Source organism: Chlamydomonas reinhardtii, chromosome 13 (assembly GCF_000002595.2).
Source record: "Chlamydomonas reinhardtii strain CC-503 cw92 mt+ chromosome 13, whole genome shotgun sequence".
NCBI lineage: Eukaryota > Viridiplantae > Chlorophyta > Chlorophyceae > Chlamydomonadales > Chlamydomonadaceae > Chlamydomonas > Chlamydomonas reinhardtii.
Window position 1 is genome coordinate 981,875 of NC_057016.1, and position 17,906 is coordinate 999,780.

Here is a 17,906-nt window from a genome sequence, read left to right on the forward strand (position 1 = left end):
CCATACATGGCCCCTTCCAAAGCATGGTGCGTTTCGACAACATCGCTTCCACTCGCGCCGCAATGCGGCCGCCAGCACATAACACGGCACGTTGCACTCTCAGTGCGGCTATCTAGTTCGTGTCAGCGCGCAGCGGCGGTCCCGCAACCCACCCCCACAGCATCACCCACCAGAACCGTCCGTTGCTTGCAGCACTGTGCATCTGCATGACGACCACCGCTTCAAAGTTCCAGGCACCCACCACGAAACAAGCCAGCCATCCCTCGTGCACCATCGCCCGCCAAACCCTGGGCTGTATGCCCCGTAGTGTGTGTCCCTACCAGCGGGACTTCCCTTTCTTCTTCCACCAATCTAGGCCTTGGGAAACCCTGCAGCCAAGCGAACTACAGAGCAGTAACATACCAGATTTATCATACGGCGCATATCGTCAGTAACTACGAGCTTGAAGATGTGGGGCTCGAATCACGCGTCCTCTTATATTAATTACTACCAGCCGCACCACAAGCAAGAATCACCTACGTTCTTCACACAAAAGTGCTTCAGCACCCACAGGATTTCCTGTAAGCGACAAACCTTGCCGCGTCTGCGGAATGAAGTAAGCGTGCGACCTGTTGTCCCTTTGTGCAAAGCCCGCCCAGCCCAGCAAAGCAAGACATGCATCGCCCGCCGACGCAAGCTTGCTAGCCGTACATGCCGCATCCGCAAGAGTCAAGACCGTGTCTGATCAGTGTATGTGTGCTTTACTGTGCATCGCTTGATCATGCGCTTTACGTATTTGTGTGATCACAGAACAACACCAGGACATGTACTTTGGACCTGACCAGAGTCACGCATGTGCCGTCATGTCATCCTCATGCATCTTAGTGCACCTCCCTGCAAAGGGCTGCAAGCAGACATACAAGCGCATAACCGCATTAAAACCCCACCCGCCGCAACGGGCATCAGCACCCTCTTTTTCGCCGTGAGACCATGACATGCCAGAGGCGCCCTCACATCGTTTCGATAGCCGTACCTGCCCCCACGCCCCCAAGCAATACGTGTGTGAGGCGCGAATGGCTCCACGCGTCATCGTCATTAACACCACCTACCCCACCACCGAACCAAAGCCCCACCCCGCGCTGATACCAGCTGCTCGGCACAACTACCGCCGGCGTCCGAACACCGCGGATCGGGAGCTTTATCCCACCTTCCATAAAACACGCGCGGATAGTCCCTGCGCCGTCTATCAATATCAAAATAAGGATGCCGCCTTCGTGTGGGGCATCCCAGAACCCCCCATTTATTACGTCCATTGTAAACTGCTACGAAAAACGAATTGCGACCACATAACAGGGGACCGCCCAACGAAACTTCACACTGGGCATACGCGACCGCTCCCCGTTTGTGTGGGTCTCAGGCGGAACATACTAGGTGATGGCACACCTAGCTAGTGCGTCAGTGAGTGTGAGGCACAATGCACGCGGGTGCTGCACGTGCGCGCGTCAGGCGCCGTTCATGCGAGCGACATGGTAATGTCGTGTGCATACGGGCCGCCGCGTACGTGTCAAGCTTCGATCAGTCGGGCGCTTACGCACCAGACACCCAGCCCAAGCAGATCCTGCTTTATGTTGCTTGTCCCGAACCAACCCGAATGCCTCTGTTGCCCCCCGATTGCTACGACTGCATATAACTGCAGAGCTGTGGAGTCATGCCGCAAAGGGCACCAACTTACACCCTGTCATGGCACATTCTCTCACGCCCGTGCCTGCTACCACCCCCCGCCACCATCGCCTGTTGCCGCCGCAGCCGGCTGTGCGACAGCCCGCTCACCATCACTTCTTGCCCTGCTGCTGCTGCTGCTGCTGGTCCTTGCGCCCCGCCGCGGCCGCGGCAGCGGGGCGCTTGCCCGCCGGCGGCGGCCCGGCCCTCTCGTAGGCGTCAAGGCGGCGCTGCATGTCGGCGATGAGCGCCTCCTGCTCCGCCACCTTGTCGCTCAGGATACGGATCGTGTCCTGTGGTGGAGGCGTAACGGTGTGTTGGCAGGGCGTCAACGCCGGGCGAGCAGTGCAGCTGAGTCGGTAGGGAGGAGAAGCACGGGAGCGAGGGGCCGGGAGTGAACTTGCACTGCATCAGCAGCCGCCATTTGGCGCCGGCATGTGCAAGAGCCCACCTTCTGGCGCTCTCGGAACCGGCGTTGTGCGCTGCGGTTGCGCTCGCGACACAGCTCCTGTGGGCAGCGGCCGGAATGGAGGGAAGCGTGTTGAAGCAACGTTTCGGGTGGCCAGGCAGGCATCAAGGGACGGGTTATGCCAGAGCGCACGCAATGGCCGCACATGAAACCGCGGTGCACGTGACGAACTGGAACGAAACTCAAGTGGAGACGGATAGACGTAAATTGTACTCACCCGCTTGGAGGTTGCGGAAGGCTGGCGGCGCGTTGCGGCGCCCGCGCCACTCGCCTTGCGAGGCCGCTTGCGGGCGCTGCCTTCTCCTCCAGAGCTCGTGCTGTCGTCATCGTTGCACTCCTCCCCCTCTTCCTCTTCCTCCGCCTCCTCCTCGCCATCATCCTCCGCCGCAGATTCCTTGCCTTCATCGACGCTGCCCTTGCGTCTGGCCTTCTTGGCCGCTTTGCTGCCTCCGCCTGCGCCTCCGCTGGTTCCGCCGCCGCTAGGCATGGCGGCGCCAGAACCAGCGACACCGCTGCCGCGCTTCTGGCCCTTGGACGCGATGGGCGCTGTTGCCACGGCAGCGGCAGTTCCTGCTGTCGCTGTTGCAGCGGGGGCCTGGGTGCGAGCGGCGGCCCGGGCGCCGCCGCCGGAAGCCGCCGAGCCACTGCCAGCACCGTTACCATTGTTGACAGCGGCGACTGGCGTGGCTGCTGCGGCCTGGGCGGCGGCGGCAGCTGAGCGGCGTGACGCTGCGGTTGGGGAGCGTGGGGACACGATGGCATCCGTCAGTACGTACTGCATGTTTGGAACGGGTGGGCAATGGGCAGGCTTTGTGGGTGCAAGCGCCGCGCGCCGGTTCAAGGGAACAATTTCAGCCCCTCACGTCGCGTCGCGCATACGCACCTCTTCTGGCGGCTTGCGGCTGCCGGGAAGCGCCGCCCGCGACCTCGCGCTGACTGCCGCTGTCGGCATCCCCACCCGCTGCGCCTTGCTTTAGCTCTGCCTTCGCGACAGCGGCGGCAGGCTTGGATGGCGCCGCCGCTGCAGCTTCGGCGGTGCCGCTGCTAGCGGCAGCCTTGCCATTGCCGCTCTGCCGCTGGCTTGGTGAGGAGCAGCCGGCGGGAGCGGCGCCGTTTGGTGCCCCGGCGGCCGGCGGCGGGGCACCTTGCACGGCGGGCTTGGCCGGCTGAGCAGCTGGCATGGTGCTCGGCTTGGCCGGCTCAGCAGCTGGCATGGCGCTCGGCGGAAGACTCCCGCCGTCACGATCCTTGGAGGCTGCAGCAGTGGCGGCGGTGGTTGCGGCGGCCTCACTGTCTGCCGGGTTGCGGCGCGACGCGGCGGCGGCCCGCACGGGGCGTGATGAGCCGCCTCCGCCACCTGCCGGGGAAGGCTTTGCAACATCGCCGGTGGGATGCAGAGCTGCGGTCGCAGAGGCCTTGGCAGTGTTGGCCGCTGGTGTGGGAGCGGCTGCCACCATAGCTGGCGGGTGCCCCGGGCCTCTACCTCGCTCGGCGGCGTTGCCGCCGCCGCCATTGTTACTGCTGTCATCTCCACTGGCCCCCGCCACGCCAGCACCCGGACCACCGCTGCGCGCATCCGTCGGCACGGCGGCGGCTGCGTGGTCAGGCGACCCGCTGCTCGGTTCGTCGCGGGTACCGCGAGCAAGCCCGCCCGCCGCTAGGGCTTGCTGTGCTGCTGCGTACAGTGCCGCTGCAGCCGGTGGAGGAGGAGGAGGTGGTGGCGCCGCGACCGCGTCCTCCATCACATCATCCTCGACCTTCGACTGCGCCCGCAGCAGCTGCAGCGGGGCCTGCTGGTGAAACAGCTGCTGTTGCTGTTGCTGTTGCTGCTGTTGCAGCTGCTGCGATGGCAGTGGAGGAGGAGGCGGCGGTAGTGGCGCTAGCAGCTGCGGTTGTTGAGCAAGCTGCTGCGCCGTCGCCAGCGGCGCGGCAGCACTGGCAGACCGCAGGCGCATCATGAGCGCCTCCTCAGCGGTCATTCCGCCGCCAACCGCTGGCATGCCAAGCTGCTGCGCACGCTGTGCCTGCTGCTCCTTATGCAACAGCAGCAGCAGGTGCCGCTGCCGCTGTGCTTGTTGGTACTCATCAGAATGCTGCTGCTGCTGCATCACAACGCCGCCGCCACCGGTGTCAAAGCCCAACGCCACCTGTTGAAGTTGCTTCTGTTGCAGATGATGGCGATGGCTCGGCTGATGCTGCAGCTCCTGCTGGTGCTGCAGCTCCTGCTGCTGAGCCTGCAGCTGCATCAGCTCTCGCAGCATCTGCGGGCGTGATGGAGGCATCTGCTGCTGGTGCGGCAGTTTTAGGGCCGCTGCCGCCTGCTGCTGTTGCATCCGACCCACATCGGAAAGCTGCAGCCCGGCTGCGGTGCCGCCCCCAAGTGGCGGCTGCTGCATCCCATAGCCGAGGCCGGCGGAAGAGAGTGGCAGCGACTGCAGCCGCTGCAGCTGCGGACCGCCCGCAGCGGCGCCACCCAGCAGCCCACCACCCAGCAGCAGCCCGCTACCCAGCCGGCCACCCAGCCCGCCACTCAGCCCGCCGCCGCCGCCGCCAAGCATGCCGCCATGCATCACGTGCAGTCCTTGGGGAAGCGGGTCGGGCGCAAGGCTTGGCGAAGGTGCCGACATGCCGGAGGTGCGGGCGAAGAGCGCAGCTTCGGTGCTCGGCGCCGACAGCAGCAGCGGCTGGCCAGAGAGCGTGGTCGCGCCGGCAGCGGGCTGCGGTGCGGACAGGCTGGGGGAACCAAATATCGGGCTAGCGCAGCCCGCCGCCGCCGCGGCGGCCAAGTTGCCGCCGCCACCGCCGTCACCGCCGCCGCTGACACCGGCAGCGCCAAACACAATCGCGGCGGGGTGGACGGGCGTGACGGCACCGAGCGCCGCAATTGCCGGCGGCGCGTGGTTCCCAGCACCACCTGAAGTTGCGCGGCAGTCAATGCGGGAGGAGGCAAGCACGTTACTGGTTGAGCGGTGAATGGGACAGGGTCGGCACGCACGGTCGGCACGCGGCTTGGCAACCACTTGCATAACCCGAGTTCCGGATCCCACGGACATGGCGTGGTATGGGGACTCACCCAGAACCCTCTGCTGGCCCGCCTGCAGGAGCATCATGTTCTGCTGTTGCTGCTGTTGCTGTTGGTGCTGTTGGTGCTGTTGCTGCTGTTGCTGCTGTTGCTGCTGTTGCTGCTGTTGCTGCTGCTGCTGCTGCTGCTGCTGCTGCTGCTGCTGTTGCTGCTGCCGGATGTGGGCCTGCACCGCGGCCTCCGACTCGGCCTGCACCTGAGCAATGAAGTTGGCGACCATAACCTTGGCGGAGGCGGTGACCAGGTCAGCAGTGGGGCCGGAAAACGCAGCTTCACCGCCGGTGCCCGCTGCGCCGCCCGCGAAGCCACTGGCACTGCCGCTGCTCCGCCGGGCGTTGTTCATGTGTTGTTGGTGGGCGGCTTGTTGTTTGGCATGCTGCTGCATGGAGCCCGCGGCGGTGCCGCCGCCGCCGCCACGGCCTCCACCGGCAGCTGCTGAGTTGTGCATAAGGCTCAGCAACAGCGCGTTGGTGTGCTCGTCGCCGGGCGGGCACAGCGTGCTAGGGTTTATGACCTGTGGGAATGCATGAACGTGGGGTCAGGAAAGGAGGGTGGGCTCCAGGGCAGGAAGGGAGTTTCTGTTGCGGCGGGTGAGGGAGCCATGGGCTGCATTGGCAGGTACCGCCTGACTCAAGTAAGTTTGTAACCAGGACGCCAGTAAACCACTGGCTAGGGAGTGTGGGGGCGTGTGTGGCGATGTGCGTGCGTGGCTGAAAACACCCGACCCACATCGGGAATCGAAGAAAGGCGCGCGCACTCCTACCCAAAACTGAATGTTAACACGCGCTAACCTCACGGGACGCATGAGTCCACACAGCAGGCGTCTTACCGGGCCCATGCCGGCTGAGGCCTCGTCGTCTTCGGCATTCGAGACCATGCCGTCCGATGGGCGTTTGGGCTTGAAGAGCGGCCGGAACACCAATGGGGCGCCCGCTGCCACGTAGGAGTCCTCCGGCTGGTGACGACCCACTAGCGTCATGCTCATGCACGACACGCAGAGCGACGTCTGCGTGGATTGACAAGTGTGTGGGGGCGCAGGTGCAGCGTGGTTAGAATGAGGCGGGTACCCGTATCACATATGCTGCCGGCCCGACCCAGCACTCCGTCCAGCCCTCCTGCTTGCCCTCCACATGCGGGGCGCAGCTCACCTACAGCACCGAGTCGCAGGCATGAGGCTTGCAAAAGCGTTGCGAGTAAGGATAGCCTGTATGCCTGTGTGGAGTGGCAGGAAACGGGGATGACTAAGTTGAAGGTGGGGTCACGAGCGTCGACGCCGCAGAGGCGGCGACGGCAAAAAGGCTGACCAATGGCTTGGCTGACTGATTCCCGTCACGTTTTCTCCAAACGCCGCACCCCCAGGCGTCTCAGACATAGCCGTCACGCTTGAACGCGGCACGGCGGGGCCGCGAACAGTTTTATCACGGTGCGAATCGCCGCGCGCCGGGTGTGGGGCGTCGTCGGTCAGGGCCCCCGTCTCTTGAGCCCAAAGACCTCTCACCTTTGTTACGCGCGACTATTGCCGCTGGGACAAATCGTGCGCCTCCTGTCCCCCACAATGATGCGAGGACCCTCCGTCAGTCAGCTTGCAAGAACGTGCCCTGTGTGTGCGTACAAGCAATAAGATATGATAGAGCTTCACAGCACAAGCACCACAACGTGCGCTTGACGACCTGGCCCGCGTATCAGTCATAGCTGAAAGCTGTGTCTGCCGACGCCTATGTTAATGCGTGCAGTGTATCAAGCTTTTAGTGCGTCTACCCTCACCAGTTTCTAAGGAACAGTCTAGTCTCCTTGGGCTCCCAGCGACCAAGCGACGGTGCTTGCAGTTTCGGCTAGTGGCCCTAAACAGAGAGACCCCTGGCTTAAGAAATGGTATGAATAAGATGCACTGAAATCAAAGCTTTGTGAGGCTATTAGCAGGCAGCAACGCCCATTCTCCAGGTCTTATCAGCGCTCATCCCTCGCTCGACGCATTCGGCATGACTGGCCCCTACCACCAAGGACTACCGTATTTCACTATTGCTTATAAACTAACTCAAGGGTGTGGTAGATTAAAGCGGCCGCGCAGCGCGGGAAGTGCCACTTCCGGTGCCAAGTGTCTTGCTCCTCGTGAAACCATATAGTGCCTACAAACAGCTTGCAAGCATATTGTGTGGGTACCTGCTTAAAGTGCAGTCCGGCTGCATAAAGGAGTGATCAATCGCGGCGCGCAATCGAAGCAGGTAACCTCCCTAATCTTAGCGAGGCAAGGAATTATTATAGCCAGGAGGTTTTGGGCTGCAATCTGGTGCCGTGCAGTAAATCGGCAAGGGAAACTGGCCCGTCACCGTCGACAGCTAGCAAGCCGCGCAATTAAGCAACGTTAGGTAGCTGACATATTGCTGCAACAAAAGACGGGCTGCTGGGGTGCTGTGATGAGCAAATTAGTAAGTGTGCGCAGCCGCGTGTGCCCGCTAGGCTTGCAGCTGGTAGGGCGGACTCTTTGTTTCAAGGCTGCTGTGCGAACAGGTCACTGTAATACCCGTCCCTGGCACGCGGCAACAGGATAGAACCCCAGCTGGGTAACAGACCCGTGTAGGCACGCCGCCACGGGCCAGCTGCACATGAGGTAAAGGGGGGGGGGGCGGGGGCAGGAGGGGCGCCTGTGACGGGCGCCCTAGCGGCACGGGCCTTAGCGGCACCAGTACTTCCCCATTTCAGCTTCCAGCAGGAAGCAGTAGGGTCAAGTTCAGATCCGGTTCATGACGGACTCAAACGGACTCAAGAGAATCGTGGGCAGACCAGGCCACCAGGGCGAGAGCGGGCCAACGGCATCCCATACAGTGGTGGTTGTGGTGGTGGTGGTGGGGGGCGATGGGACAGCCGGACACTCGGACAGGGTAGGGGCCTAGGGGGCAGGTTTGCGTGGTCCCGTATGCCCTGCGAGGAGCCTTACAGATGGAGCGAGGAGCCGTACAGATGGATCCGAATGTCAGCAGCACACAGATTGTAACACAGCCGCCCGCACCCTACAGGCCTACACCCTGCCATCTGCTCACTTGTCTGCGCTCGTGGGTTGTCCCACAGTGAGCGCAACGCGGAACACGTCAAACCCAACGGATCTAAACCGCACCATTGCTCCGCACAATAACGACGCCGTAAACCCACTTAAACAGCAGATTTCCCGTACCACCGACAAGATAGTGGTATTCCCTCCCAGGGACGATTGAGCTGCGCCCACGCCACGTCTCCCATCTTAAAGAATGGCACGCTTATCAGACCGCGCTGCACGTATCCGTTCAGCCCTTCCTCACGACCCGACCAAGAAAGCAGACCCAAACAGAACCAAAACTTGCAAACGCGAGACCATCCATCGAAAGGGAATACGGCTTGCACTTCATTATCTCGCACCACACCCTAGCGCTCAACTTACATCTGTACATGCTGACTGCCACACAAGCGGAATGAAAATAGAAGCCCTGCACTTCTCGGCAACGTGCGGCAGCCTGCCGTACCTGCACACACTGGCACCAACCTGCCTCGCCGGCCCTCCTCCCCTCCTGCCCTCCTCTCCTCCTGCCCTCCTCCCCTCCTGCCCTCCTGCCCTCCTCCCCTCCTGCCCTCCTCCCCTCCTGCCCTCCTCACCTCCCTGCTCGTCCACCCTCACGCCGCCTCCGGCCGCTTGCCGCCTACCTGCCCCGCCGCGCTGGCCGCCGCCCGCGCCGCCAGCCCCAGGCTGGTCCGGATCTGCTCCCCGCTGAGCGTCTCCTTGTCCAACAGCTCGGCCGCCAGCTTGTGCAGCTGCGGCTCGTGGCGAGTCAGCACGGCCTTGGCGCGGTCGTAGGCGCCCTGCACCAGCTTGCGGACCTGAGGCGCGGGTTGGGGTTAGGGGATAGGGGGTTACATTCATGACTAGTTAAGGAAGTGGTAGACGGTCGACCATCTTGCAGAACATCAAGCGGGGGGGGGTCGTTGGGTGGCGGGTTGGTTGGGTTGGTGGGGTGAGAGGGTGCGCGGGTAGGCGGTGTCAAGGGGCGACCAGGACGGGGGTAGGTGCATGGGGATGCGGGGTAGCTGAGTGTGATAGGACATGGGTGGGCTTGCAGGAGCGAGCAGGCAAGGCGGAGACGGGGAGCAAGGATGCGGTGAGCCGCAGGAATGGCACAGCGTGAGGTGGCGAGGCAAGGGGTGGACCCGCATCTGTGCCCTGCAAGTGCCGTCGAACCACCTCCGCGACCCCCCTTCCGCACGGTCCCCGGCTGGTGTTCTTTACGGGGCGCGGCGCTGAAAGCGGTCCGTGGTCTGCGCATGCCACCCCACCACCACCACCACCACCGGTCCTGCACGCCTGCCCCCGCCCCCTTGCACCCCGCCCCCGCGCCTCCTGCTGCTCACCTCCTCCTCCACGGCGGCGCGTGTCTCACTGCTCATGGCGTGGCTGTCGTCGTAGTCCAGTGCCACCTGTGTGTACGTGTGTGTACGTGTATTAAAGAGCACAAGGAAAACATAGCGCAAAGACAATATATGCGACGGTTTACGGATGTTACCTCGCATACCTGTGTACGTGTGTATGCGTGTGTGTACGTGTGTGTGTGTGTGTGTGCGTGCGTGTGTGTGCGTACACAGGGAGTGAGCGTGATTGTGCGGGAGCACATGGGGCAAGAGCACGCATAGACTTGTTTGTGGTTAATAATGTGCATTGCGTGCGTGTGCTCAGGGGGATGCGCGTCTCGCCTTCTGGCGCCGCTCCCGCTCTCCCTCCCTCCCCCTGCTCCCACCCATCCACCCACTCCACCCTCACCCACCTGTCCCAGCTTGTCGCTCATGCCGTACTTGGTCACCATGGCCCGAGCCAGCTGCGTGGCCATGCGTAGGTCGGAGCTGGCGCCTGCAAGCGCGCCAGTGGTTGTGTCAGCAACAACAACACCAGTGGTTGTGTCAGCAACAACGACAGTGGTTGTGCGCCAGTGGTTGTGTCAGCAACAACGACAGTGGTTGTGCGCCAGTGGTTGTGTCAGCAACAACGACAGTGGTTGTGCGCCAGTGGTTGTGTCAGCAACAACGACAGTGGTTGTGCGCCAGTGGTTGTGTCAGCAACAACGACAGTGGTTGTGCGCCAGTGGTTGTGTCAGCAACAACGACAGTGGTTGTGTCAGCCAACAAAAAAACCAGAATTCACCTTGACAAGGACACCCACCAACTCGGCACACGGCGTTGATACAGGACACGCGTTTCCTACTGCTGGACGTCCCCACCAACACACACAAGTACACACATACAGTTTCCGTGCCTTATGCTCTCGAATGCAACCCCTCTTCTGGTTCTGGGCCTTGCTTTCTTCGCCCTTTGGTATAACCTAACCCGCCCCTCCCCACACATCCCCCCCCCCACACACACATACACGCACACGCCACACGCCCGCTCACCCGTGGTGACGTCGTCGTGCCCGAATATGAGCTCCTCCGCCACGCGGCCGCCCATGCACACGTCCAGCCGCGCCATCATCTGGCGGCGGCTCATGCTGGTGGCGTCCTCCTCCGGCAGCTGGCTCACCATGCCCAGCGCCATGCCTTGCAGCAGCACAACAGCAGCAGGGGGGGGGGTTACAGTCATGATTATTTAAGAAATGAAGGCGTAGCCAGGAACAGTAGTATAGCAGACGCGGGGGGTTGCGGGGGAGGTCCTGGCAGTCAACAACGTCCCACACTGGAGTACCGTACTATTTCGCCCTGTCATGCGTCCTCGTGTCTCTTTTCCTTCTTGTGACTGGGAATAGGAGTACAATGGAAAAGACCCGCCCCCACCTCGCGGCACGATGGTCGCCTTGTGCACGGGGTCCGCCCCCTCCGTCAGCAGCGCCACCAGCGCGTGCCCGCCCTCGTGGTAGGCGGTCAGGCGGCGGCTCTTCTCGCTGATGGCGGCGGACTTGCGCTCGGCGCCCATGATGATGCGGTCGCGCGCGTACTCCATGGAGCGCATGCCCACCTGCAAGCACGGGTACGGCGGGGGTGGTGGTGGTGGTGCAAAGATGGGTAGCGAGAAGTGTAGCGAAGTAGACAGCAGGGGTGGAGGAGCGTGGAGGAGACGGCAGGCAGGCAGACGGTTTTGGAGAGTTACGCAAGAGGCGTTTGAATGCGTTTTGACACCCCCTCCCCGCTCCTACCTCCTTGAGCCCGCTCTTGGCTGCGTGCAGGGCCGCCACGTTGACCACGTTGGCCAGGTCGGCGCCGCTGAAGCCGGGCGTGGCGCGGGCGATGACGCCCAGGTCCAGGTCGGCGCTGGGTGTGTGTGTGTGTGTTTGGGGGGGGGGGGTTTACATTCATGATTAATTAAGTGGTAGACGGGGGGGGCGTGTGGGGGGCGTGTGTGGGTGTGTGTGGGGGCGTGTGGGCGTGTTAGGAAGAGCGCAAGGGAAGAGGAACACCGCAAGGGTACGGAAGTGTGTTGAATGTGTGTTCCCGAAAGGTACTAGCGAAGGGGCTCCTGAGGGGTTCCGGCGGGGTTCCGGGGGGGTTCCGGCGCAGTGGACGGGCCAGTGCGCAAACCCGTGCCAACGTGCCGCACCACCCTCGCCCATTGCCACGACCACGCCGCACACCACCCGCACCGGCCGCACCTCTTGGGGATCTTGGCCATGTGTGTCTCCAGGATGGACTTGCGGCCCTCCACGTCCGGGTTGGGCACCACGATGTGCCGGTCAAAGCTGGGGGATTGCAAGGATGTTTGGAAAAGGCAAGGCAAGGAGAGGAGAGGGGAGGGACGAAGGTGAGGTTACCGGTACATCCATGATTCGCTAGGGAAATGGTAGACTGTAGGCCATGCGGGAGGGAAGGGTGGAGAGGGCGGGGCAAGTGCATACCCGATCTCTGTTCTTCAATCTCATGGCCCTCTCCCCTCTGCACGCTTGCCCCCCTAGCTGCCGCCCCCACCCACCCCTTGCTCCCCGCTCTCACCGGCCGGGCCGCACCAGTGCCTTGTCCAGCACCTCGGCGAAGTTTGTGGCGGCCACCACGATGATGCCCTCCGTGGCCTGTGTGTGTGGGGGGTTTGGGGGTGGAGGGGGGTTGCCGTTCAGTGCCGGCGTGCAGGCGAGGGCAGGGAGTTGGGGCGGGGCGAGATACATGACTACATGAGCGATTGGCGTGCATAATGAGGCCACAAGGGAGGGGGCGTCCGCACCCTCCCGCCAGGCCCGGTCTTTCCGAAGCCCCGTGAAGGACGCTGTTCCCCGCCCTGTTCCCTCTTCCCCCCCATCGCTGTTGTTCCCCCCCCCACACCTTGAATCCGTCCAGCTCCACCAGCATCTGGTTCAGCGTCATGCGCATGTACTGCTGGTCCTGTGGGAGAGGCGGCGGGGCCGTGGAGGTTGCGGCTTGCGTGGTCAGGGAAGTGAAGTGGAATGCCAGGCAAAGCCGGATGAGGGGGGCGGGCAGGCGGCGGCGAGTGGGGAATTGTGGAGGCAGCCGGTGGGAGCACGTGCGTGCGTGCTCGTGTTGGGGCAAGGGAGACTACAGCCTGGCACGGCACACCCCCGCAGCGACCATCGAGCACGCACAAACCACACACGCACACAGACACACACACAGACAGACACACGTTCTGACATGCACGCACCTTAGGGTTGCGGTTGCCGCCAATGGCGTCGATCTCATCAATGAAGATGATGCAGGGCGCGTGCTTCTTGGCGGCCGCGAACAGGTCGCGCACACGGCGCGCGCCCACGCCTACGAACACCTCCTCGAACTCCGAGCCGGAGGTGTAGAAGAAGGGCACACCGGCCTCGCCTATGTGTGCGTGTGTTGGAGCGTTGGTAAGTGAGAGCGGTTGGGGTTAACTTTGAACCAATCCCGTAAGGAAACAGTCGCGAGAGCGGTTGGGGGTGAGGGCGAATTTTCAAATGCTAGGGATTGAGTGGGACCTTGTTTGAGTCTAACTCCGCCCCGCTCCGTCCCGCTCCGCCCTGCCTGCTCCGTCCTGCTCGCTCCGCCCCGCCCGCCCCGCCCGCCCCATTCCAATCCACTCCAGCCGCACCTGCAATCGCTCGCGCCAGCATGGTCTTGCCCGTGCCGGGCGGCCCCACCTGTGCGAGCGCGAGTGCGGCACACACGGCAGGTCACGTGGGTCCATGGGTGGGGTAACTGGGGTTGCAGGCGTGACTGGTACAGGCGCAGCCACATTATGATTAGCGGGTGGAGCCCCTAGCAATGCCGCCAAGGCACACCAGGGCACTGCCCTGCCCTGGCCTGACCATCGACATGCCGTGCGCACAGCCATTGCTCCCTGCCTGTAACCACTGTGCCCAGTGCGTCGCCTCGCCAACAGGACTTCGCACACGCCAAGCTGTACCCGCCCATCCTTGTCCCTGTCCCTGTCCCTGTCCCTGTCGCTGTCCCTGTCCCTGTCCCTGTGACCCTGTCCCTGTGACCCTGTCCCTGTGACCCTGTCCCTGTGACCTTGTCCCTGTGACCCTGTCCCTGTCCCTGTGACCCTGTGACCCTGTCCCTTTGACCCTGTCCCTGTCCCTGTCCCTGTCTCTGTCTCTGTCCCTGTCCGTGTCCCTGTCCCTGTCCCTGTCCGTGTCCCTGTCCCTGTCCCTGTCCCTGTCCCTGTCCCTGTCCCTGTCCCTGTCCCTGTCCCTGTCCCTGTCCCTGTCCCTGTCGCTGTCCCTGTCCCTGTCCCTGTCCCTGTCGCTGTCCCTGTCCCTGTCCCTGTGACCCTGTCCCTGTGACCCTGTCCCTGTGACCTTGTCCCTGTGACCCTGTCCCTGTCCCTGTGACCCTGTCCCTGTCCCTGTGACCCTGTGACCCTGTCCCTATGACCCTGTCCCTGTCCCTGTCCCTGTCTCTGTCCCTGTCCCTGTCCCTGTCCGTGTCCCTGTCCCTGTCCGTGTCCCTGTCCCTGTCCCTGTCCCTGTCCCTGTCCCTGTCCCTGTCCCTGTCCCTGTCCCTGTCCCTGTCCCTGTCCCTGTCGCTGTCCCTGTCCCTGTGACCCTGTCCCTGTGACCCTGTCCCTGTGACCTTGTCCCTGTGACCCTGTCCCTGTGACCCTGTCCCTGTGACCTTGTCCCTGCGACCTTGTCCCTGTGACCTTGTCCCTGTGACCCTGTCCCTGTGACCCTGTGACCCTGTCCCTATGACCCTGTCCCTGTCCCTGTCCCTGTCTCTGTCCCTGTCCCTGTCCCTGTCCCTGTCCCTGTCCCTGTCCCTGTCCCTGTCCCTGTCCCTGTCCCTGTCCCTGTCCCCGTCCCTGTCCCTGTCCCTGTCCCTGTGACCCTGTCCCTGTGACCCTGTCCCTGTGACCTTGTCCCTGTGACCTTGTCCCTGTGACCCTGTCCCTGTCCCTGTGACCCTGTGACCCTGTCCCTATGACCCTGTCCCTGTCCCTGTCCCTGTCTCTGTCCCTGTCCCTGTCCCTGTCCCTGTCCCCGTCCCTGTGACCCTGTCCCTGTCCCTGTCCCTGTCCCTGTCGCTGTCCCTGTCCCTGTCCCTGTGACCCTGTCCCTGTGACCCTGTCCCTGTGACCTTGTCCCTGTGACCCTGTCCCTGTCCCTGTGACCCTGTGACCCTGTCCCTATGACCCTGTCCCTGTCCCTGTCCCTGTCTCTGTCCCTGTCCCTGTCCCTGTCCCTGTCCCTGTCCCTGTCCCTGTCCCTGTCCCTGTCCCTGTCCCTGTCCCTGTCCCTGCCCATGTCCCTGTCCCTCTGCCTCTCCGACATTCCTCCTCACCAGAAGCACTCCCTTGGGCAGCTTGCCGCCCAGCCCAGTGAACTTGTGCGGGTCACGCAGGTACTCCACAATCTCCTCCAGCTCGTGCTGCGAGTAGGTGGGTGGGTGGGTGGGCGCGGTAGAGAGTGAGAGGGGACGAGTGGCATACACGTACAAACATGGTGATGGTGTAGTGGCGATGTGGTGGCGAGAGTGTGACAACGGATGTGCAGGTGAAGGCAATGGCATGGGGCACACACACACGCGCGCGCGCACACACACATCCCTTAAGCCCTCGCCACCCCCCCCCAACACACACACGCCGACTCCCCCCCCCACACACACGCCCCCACCTTGGCCTCGTCCACGCCCTTGACGTCCGCGAATCGCGTGCTGCTGTTCATCTGCGGCTTGAGGTCGGGGTTGTTGAGGAAGGACTTGGTCAGCCCCTTGTCGTCCAGCAGCGTGCCCAGGCACGTCACCAGAATGAAGGCGCCACCCAGCGTGCGGATGGTGCGCCACATCTGCCAGGCAGCACCACAGTTGGCGGATGGCGGGGTTGGGGCAGAGGGTTGGGTGCGCGGGGGCATGGGTGCGTGCGTGGGGTGGCGGAGAGCAGGGAGAGCAGGGACAGCAAGGGAAGAAAGCACGCGGGACGGGTCGTATTGCGTTGGTGCGCGTGGCTTGGGTGGCCAGCCGCTAAAAGAGGGAATCGGGAGGCGTTGGGCGGCAGAGCCACATCTGGGCCGTGGCTTTCTCCCTGGCCAACGTTCCCACAACAAGCCTGGCGGGGATATACACCACGTACACTATGGTGCGCTCAGCGCCCGAGCGGCCCCAACACGTGCCAGCGCCACGCCCGCCCTGTGCCCCCCCCAAAAGCGCCTACACCAGCAGCCACCCTCCCTGCCGACCAGTGACCAGTCTGCCCATCTACCCATCCGCCCTGAACGGCGCCCGTTCCCGTCCACCCTGGGGCCGATGCCCTCTGCCCGCCCCGCCCGCTGCCCGCCGCCAAAGAGCCTGCCGCTGCCGCCAGCTGCCCCCAGTCGCCCAGCCCAGCCTGTCCTGTGCCCCAGCCTCCTAACGCTCCCGTGCCAACCATGCCCCAGCCCGTGCCGCAGTCTCATGCCGCCACGCCAGCACCAAGCCTCCACGCGGCCCCAGGATACGCGGTCCCGCGCGCTCGGCCTTGCCACGCGGTCGCGCCACAAGGTACTTCATGACCCCGCCTGGCCATGCCTCGCTTCGGTTTGCTCCTTCACCTTGCCCTTCGTCACCCAAACCTCTATGGCTGGTTCGGGTTCTGATCTTCTTGGGTTTGGTATGAACCGACCCATCCGCCCACCCAGCTCGCCCCGCTTGCCCACACACAGGTGTCCTCACCTGGCTAGAGAAGCTGGGCTCCGCAAACGTCATGACCAGAGGGTTCTTCGGAGACCCCATCACACCATCCGCCGCCGCCGCCCCCGCGCCGCCCAGCCCGCCACCCATGGCAGACGCCGCCGCCGCGCCCAGCGCCGGCCCCGCGGCGAAGCCGCCGCCGCCGCCGCCCGCGCCCGCCCCTGAGCCGTAGTAGCCACCGCCGCCGCCGCTGCTGCCCGCGCCCCAGCTGCTGCCGCCGCCGCCGCTGCCAAAGAAGGGAGCGGTGGAGCTGCCGCCGCCGCTGCTAGACGCGTACTCCGCACCGCGAGCGCCAGCCGCCAGGCCGCCCGTGCGCTGTAGTGGTTTTGGATACGGGGGCAGAAGACAGGATGAGCAACAGCAACGTGGGGCTAAGCTAAGGAGTATATTGGCATGAAGCTTTAGCTTGGGGGAGTCAGGTGGGGGTTTCATCGAAATGGGCAAGCGCGTAAACCGCAGGTGTGGCGTGCCGTTTGTTGGTGGTGCCACGCGCACTGCGTGTCAGCCGCGCTGCCCGGCCACCGGCAGCCCAGCCCTCCAGCCCGGTGCTGGACGGGCCGACATCCGCTGTGCTAAACAACGGCCCCAGCAACGCCGGTGTATGGTTGTCGCTGCGGGATCTGCGGGAGGACATCTCGAGACATCTAGTTCGACAACGCTCCCGAGGTCCCACACGCAGCGCCCTATGAGTATTTGGTAATGTATGCTTGATAGCGACATCCTCAGCATTTCGTACCTGCGTGTAAGCATAGAAGCGAGACGGGTCGAGCCGGTCCAGTCGCGAAAGGGCTTTCACATACTCCGCAAGCGACTCCGGCGAGTTGGCAACGCGGTTGCCCTCAAACGCGCTCACGACCGCCTCATGCTGGCCCAGTTTATTGAGCGTCCTCAGGTGCTCCACACCCTGCACGCATTCGTCGCGATGGCATTACGCAACCGGTACTCACCCATTATAATATGCTAGAACGCCGCAAAAAAGGGCGGCGAAACGACGGAGAGCGAAGGTTGCAAAGCCCTGCTCACCTCCTCCGCCCGCGTGTTGTAGACCCTCCGGCCATGCTTCAGTACCTCTGCAAGCTCCTTGCGCGAAACCCTGCTTCCGGCTATCAGCTGGATTATTTGGCGCACTGAGCGCATGGGTTACGCTGTGGCCCCACTACTCGGAGGGCGCTATGCACGAAGCGACAGCGAAAGGATTAAGCAGCTTTCTTGTCTGATGGTGGTAGGGCTGTATATCTGTGCATAACGAGAGTCGAGCGGTGTCGACATGCATGGCACACGCACACGCTACCCCATCGCAACCTGGAAGGCCCCCATGACCTAACAGTCAGCTGGCCATGCGCCGGACACCACCTCCATGAGGCCGCGACGGCCCCATGATGGCCCTGCCCGACGGCATCCAGCTCGTGCCGTCTGATGCTGTATGGGCAAACCGACGTTTGCACCACCTTGCCTTCGTATCTCTCTGGCTCGCCCGCTAGTCCATTACCCTGCCTTTACTGGCCTTTAAGCCATCACCTTTGCGCGACCTGTCAGGCCATCCGCATATTCAGGCATGCTTGTGCCGGAC

At 63.4% G+C, this 17,906-nt stretch overlaps 2 protein-coding genes across 2 annotated transcripts; both read right to left on the minus strand.

Moving 5' to 3' along the window:
• Positions 1 to 16: 16 nt before the first annotated feature.
• Positions 17 to 7,722, minus strand: CHLRE_13g568350v5 (uncharacterized protein). Its single transcript, XM_043069326.1, has 9 exons — positions 7,014 to 7,722; positions 6,748 to 6,847; positions 6,398 to 6,461; positions 6,079 to 6,255; positions 5,241 to 5,763; positions 3,051 to 5,081; positions 2,385 to 2,896; positions 2,150 to 2,206; positions 17 to 1,991 (listed from the first exon to the last, which is right to left on the minus strand). The coding sequence occupies exons 4-9, from the start codon at positions 6,226 to 6,228 to the stop codon at positions 1,812 to 1,814; spliced, it is 3,453 nt and encodes a 1,150-aa protein (XP_042917301.1). The 5' UTR covers positions 6,229 to 6,255; positions 6,398 to 6,461; positions 6,748 to 6,847; positions 7,014 to 7,722; the 3' UTR covers positions 17 to 1,811.
• Positions 7,723 to 7,966: 244 nt separating this feature from the next.
• CHLRE_13g568400v5 (uncharacterized protein) lies at positions 7,967 to 17,562 on the minus strand. The gene is made up of 16 exons (XM_043069327.1): positions 17,360 to 17,562; positions 17,073 to 17,240; positions 16,319 to 16,651; positions 15,286 to 15,456; positions 14,954 to 15,040; positions 13,260 to 13,308; positions 12,843 to 13,012; positions 12,506 to 12,565; positions 12,182 to 12,258; positions 11,845 to 11,931; positions 11,392 to 11,506; positions 11,033 to 11,213; positions 10,655 to 10,798; positions 10,034 to 10,116; positions 9,624 to 9,689; positions 7,967 to 9,095 (listed from the first exon to the last, which is right to left on the minus strand). Exons 1-16 carry the CDS (start codon positions 17,471 to 17,473, stop codon positions 8,892 to 8,894), a joined length of 2,109 nt encoding a protein of 702 aa, XP_042917302.1. The 5' UTR covers positions 17,474 to 17,562; the 3' UTR covers positions 7,967 to 8,891.
• Between the last annotated feature and the right edge of the window lie 344 nt (positions 17,563 to 17,906).

Excerpts from the sequence above, each read along its gene's own strand:
- CHLRE_13g568400v5 (XM_043069327.1), bottom strand. The coding sequence starts at position 17,473 with ATGCGCTCAGTGCGCCAAATAATCCAGCTGATAGCCGGAAGCAGGGTT. Across the intron at positions 13,309-14,953 it reads TGCCCAAGGGAGTGCTTCTG|GTGGGGCCGCCCGGCACGGG; the intron begins GTGAGGAGGAAT and ends GCGCTCGCACAG. Across the intron at positions 10,799-11,032 it reads GGCGACCATCGTGCCGCGAG|GCATGGCGCTGGGCATGGTG; the intron begins GTGGGGGCGGGT and ends TGCTGCTGCAAG.
- CHLRE_13g568350v5 (XM_043069326.1), bottom strand. The coding sequence starts at position 6,228 with ATGACGCTAGTGGGTCGTCACCAGCCGGAGGACTCCTACGTGGCAGCG. Across the intron at positions 5,764-6,078 it reads CCTCAGCCGGCATGGGCCCG|GTCATAAACCCTAGCACGCT; the intron begins GTAAGACGCCTG and ends GCATTCCCACAG. Across the intron at positions 5,082-5,240 it reads GGGCCAGCAGAGGGTTCTGG|GTGGTGCTGGGAACCACGCG; the intron begins GTGAGTCCCCAT and ends GCGCAACTTCAG.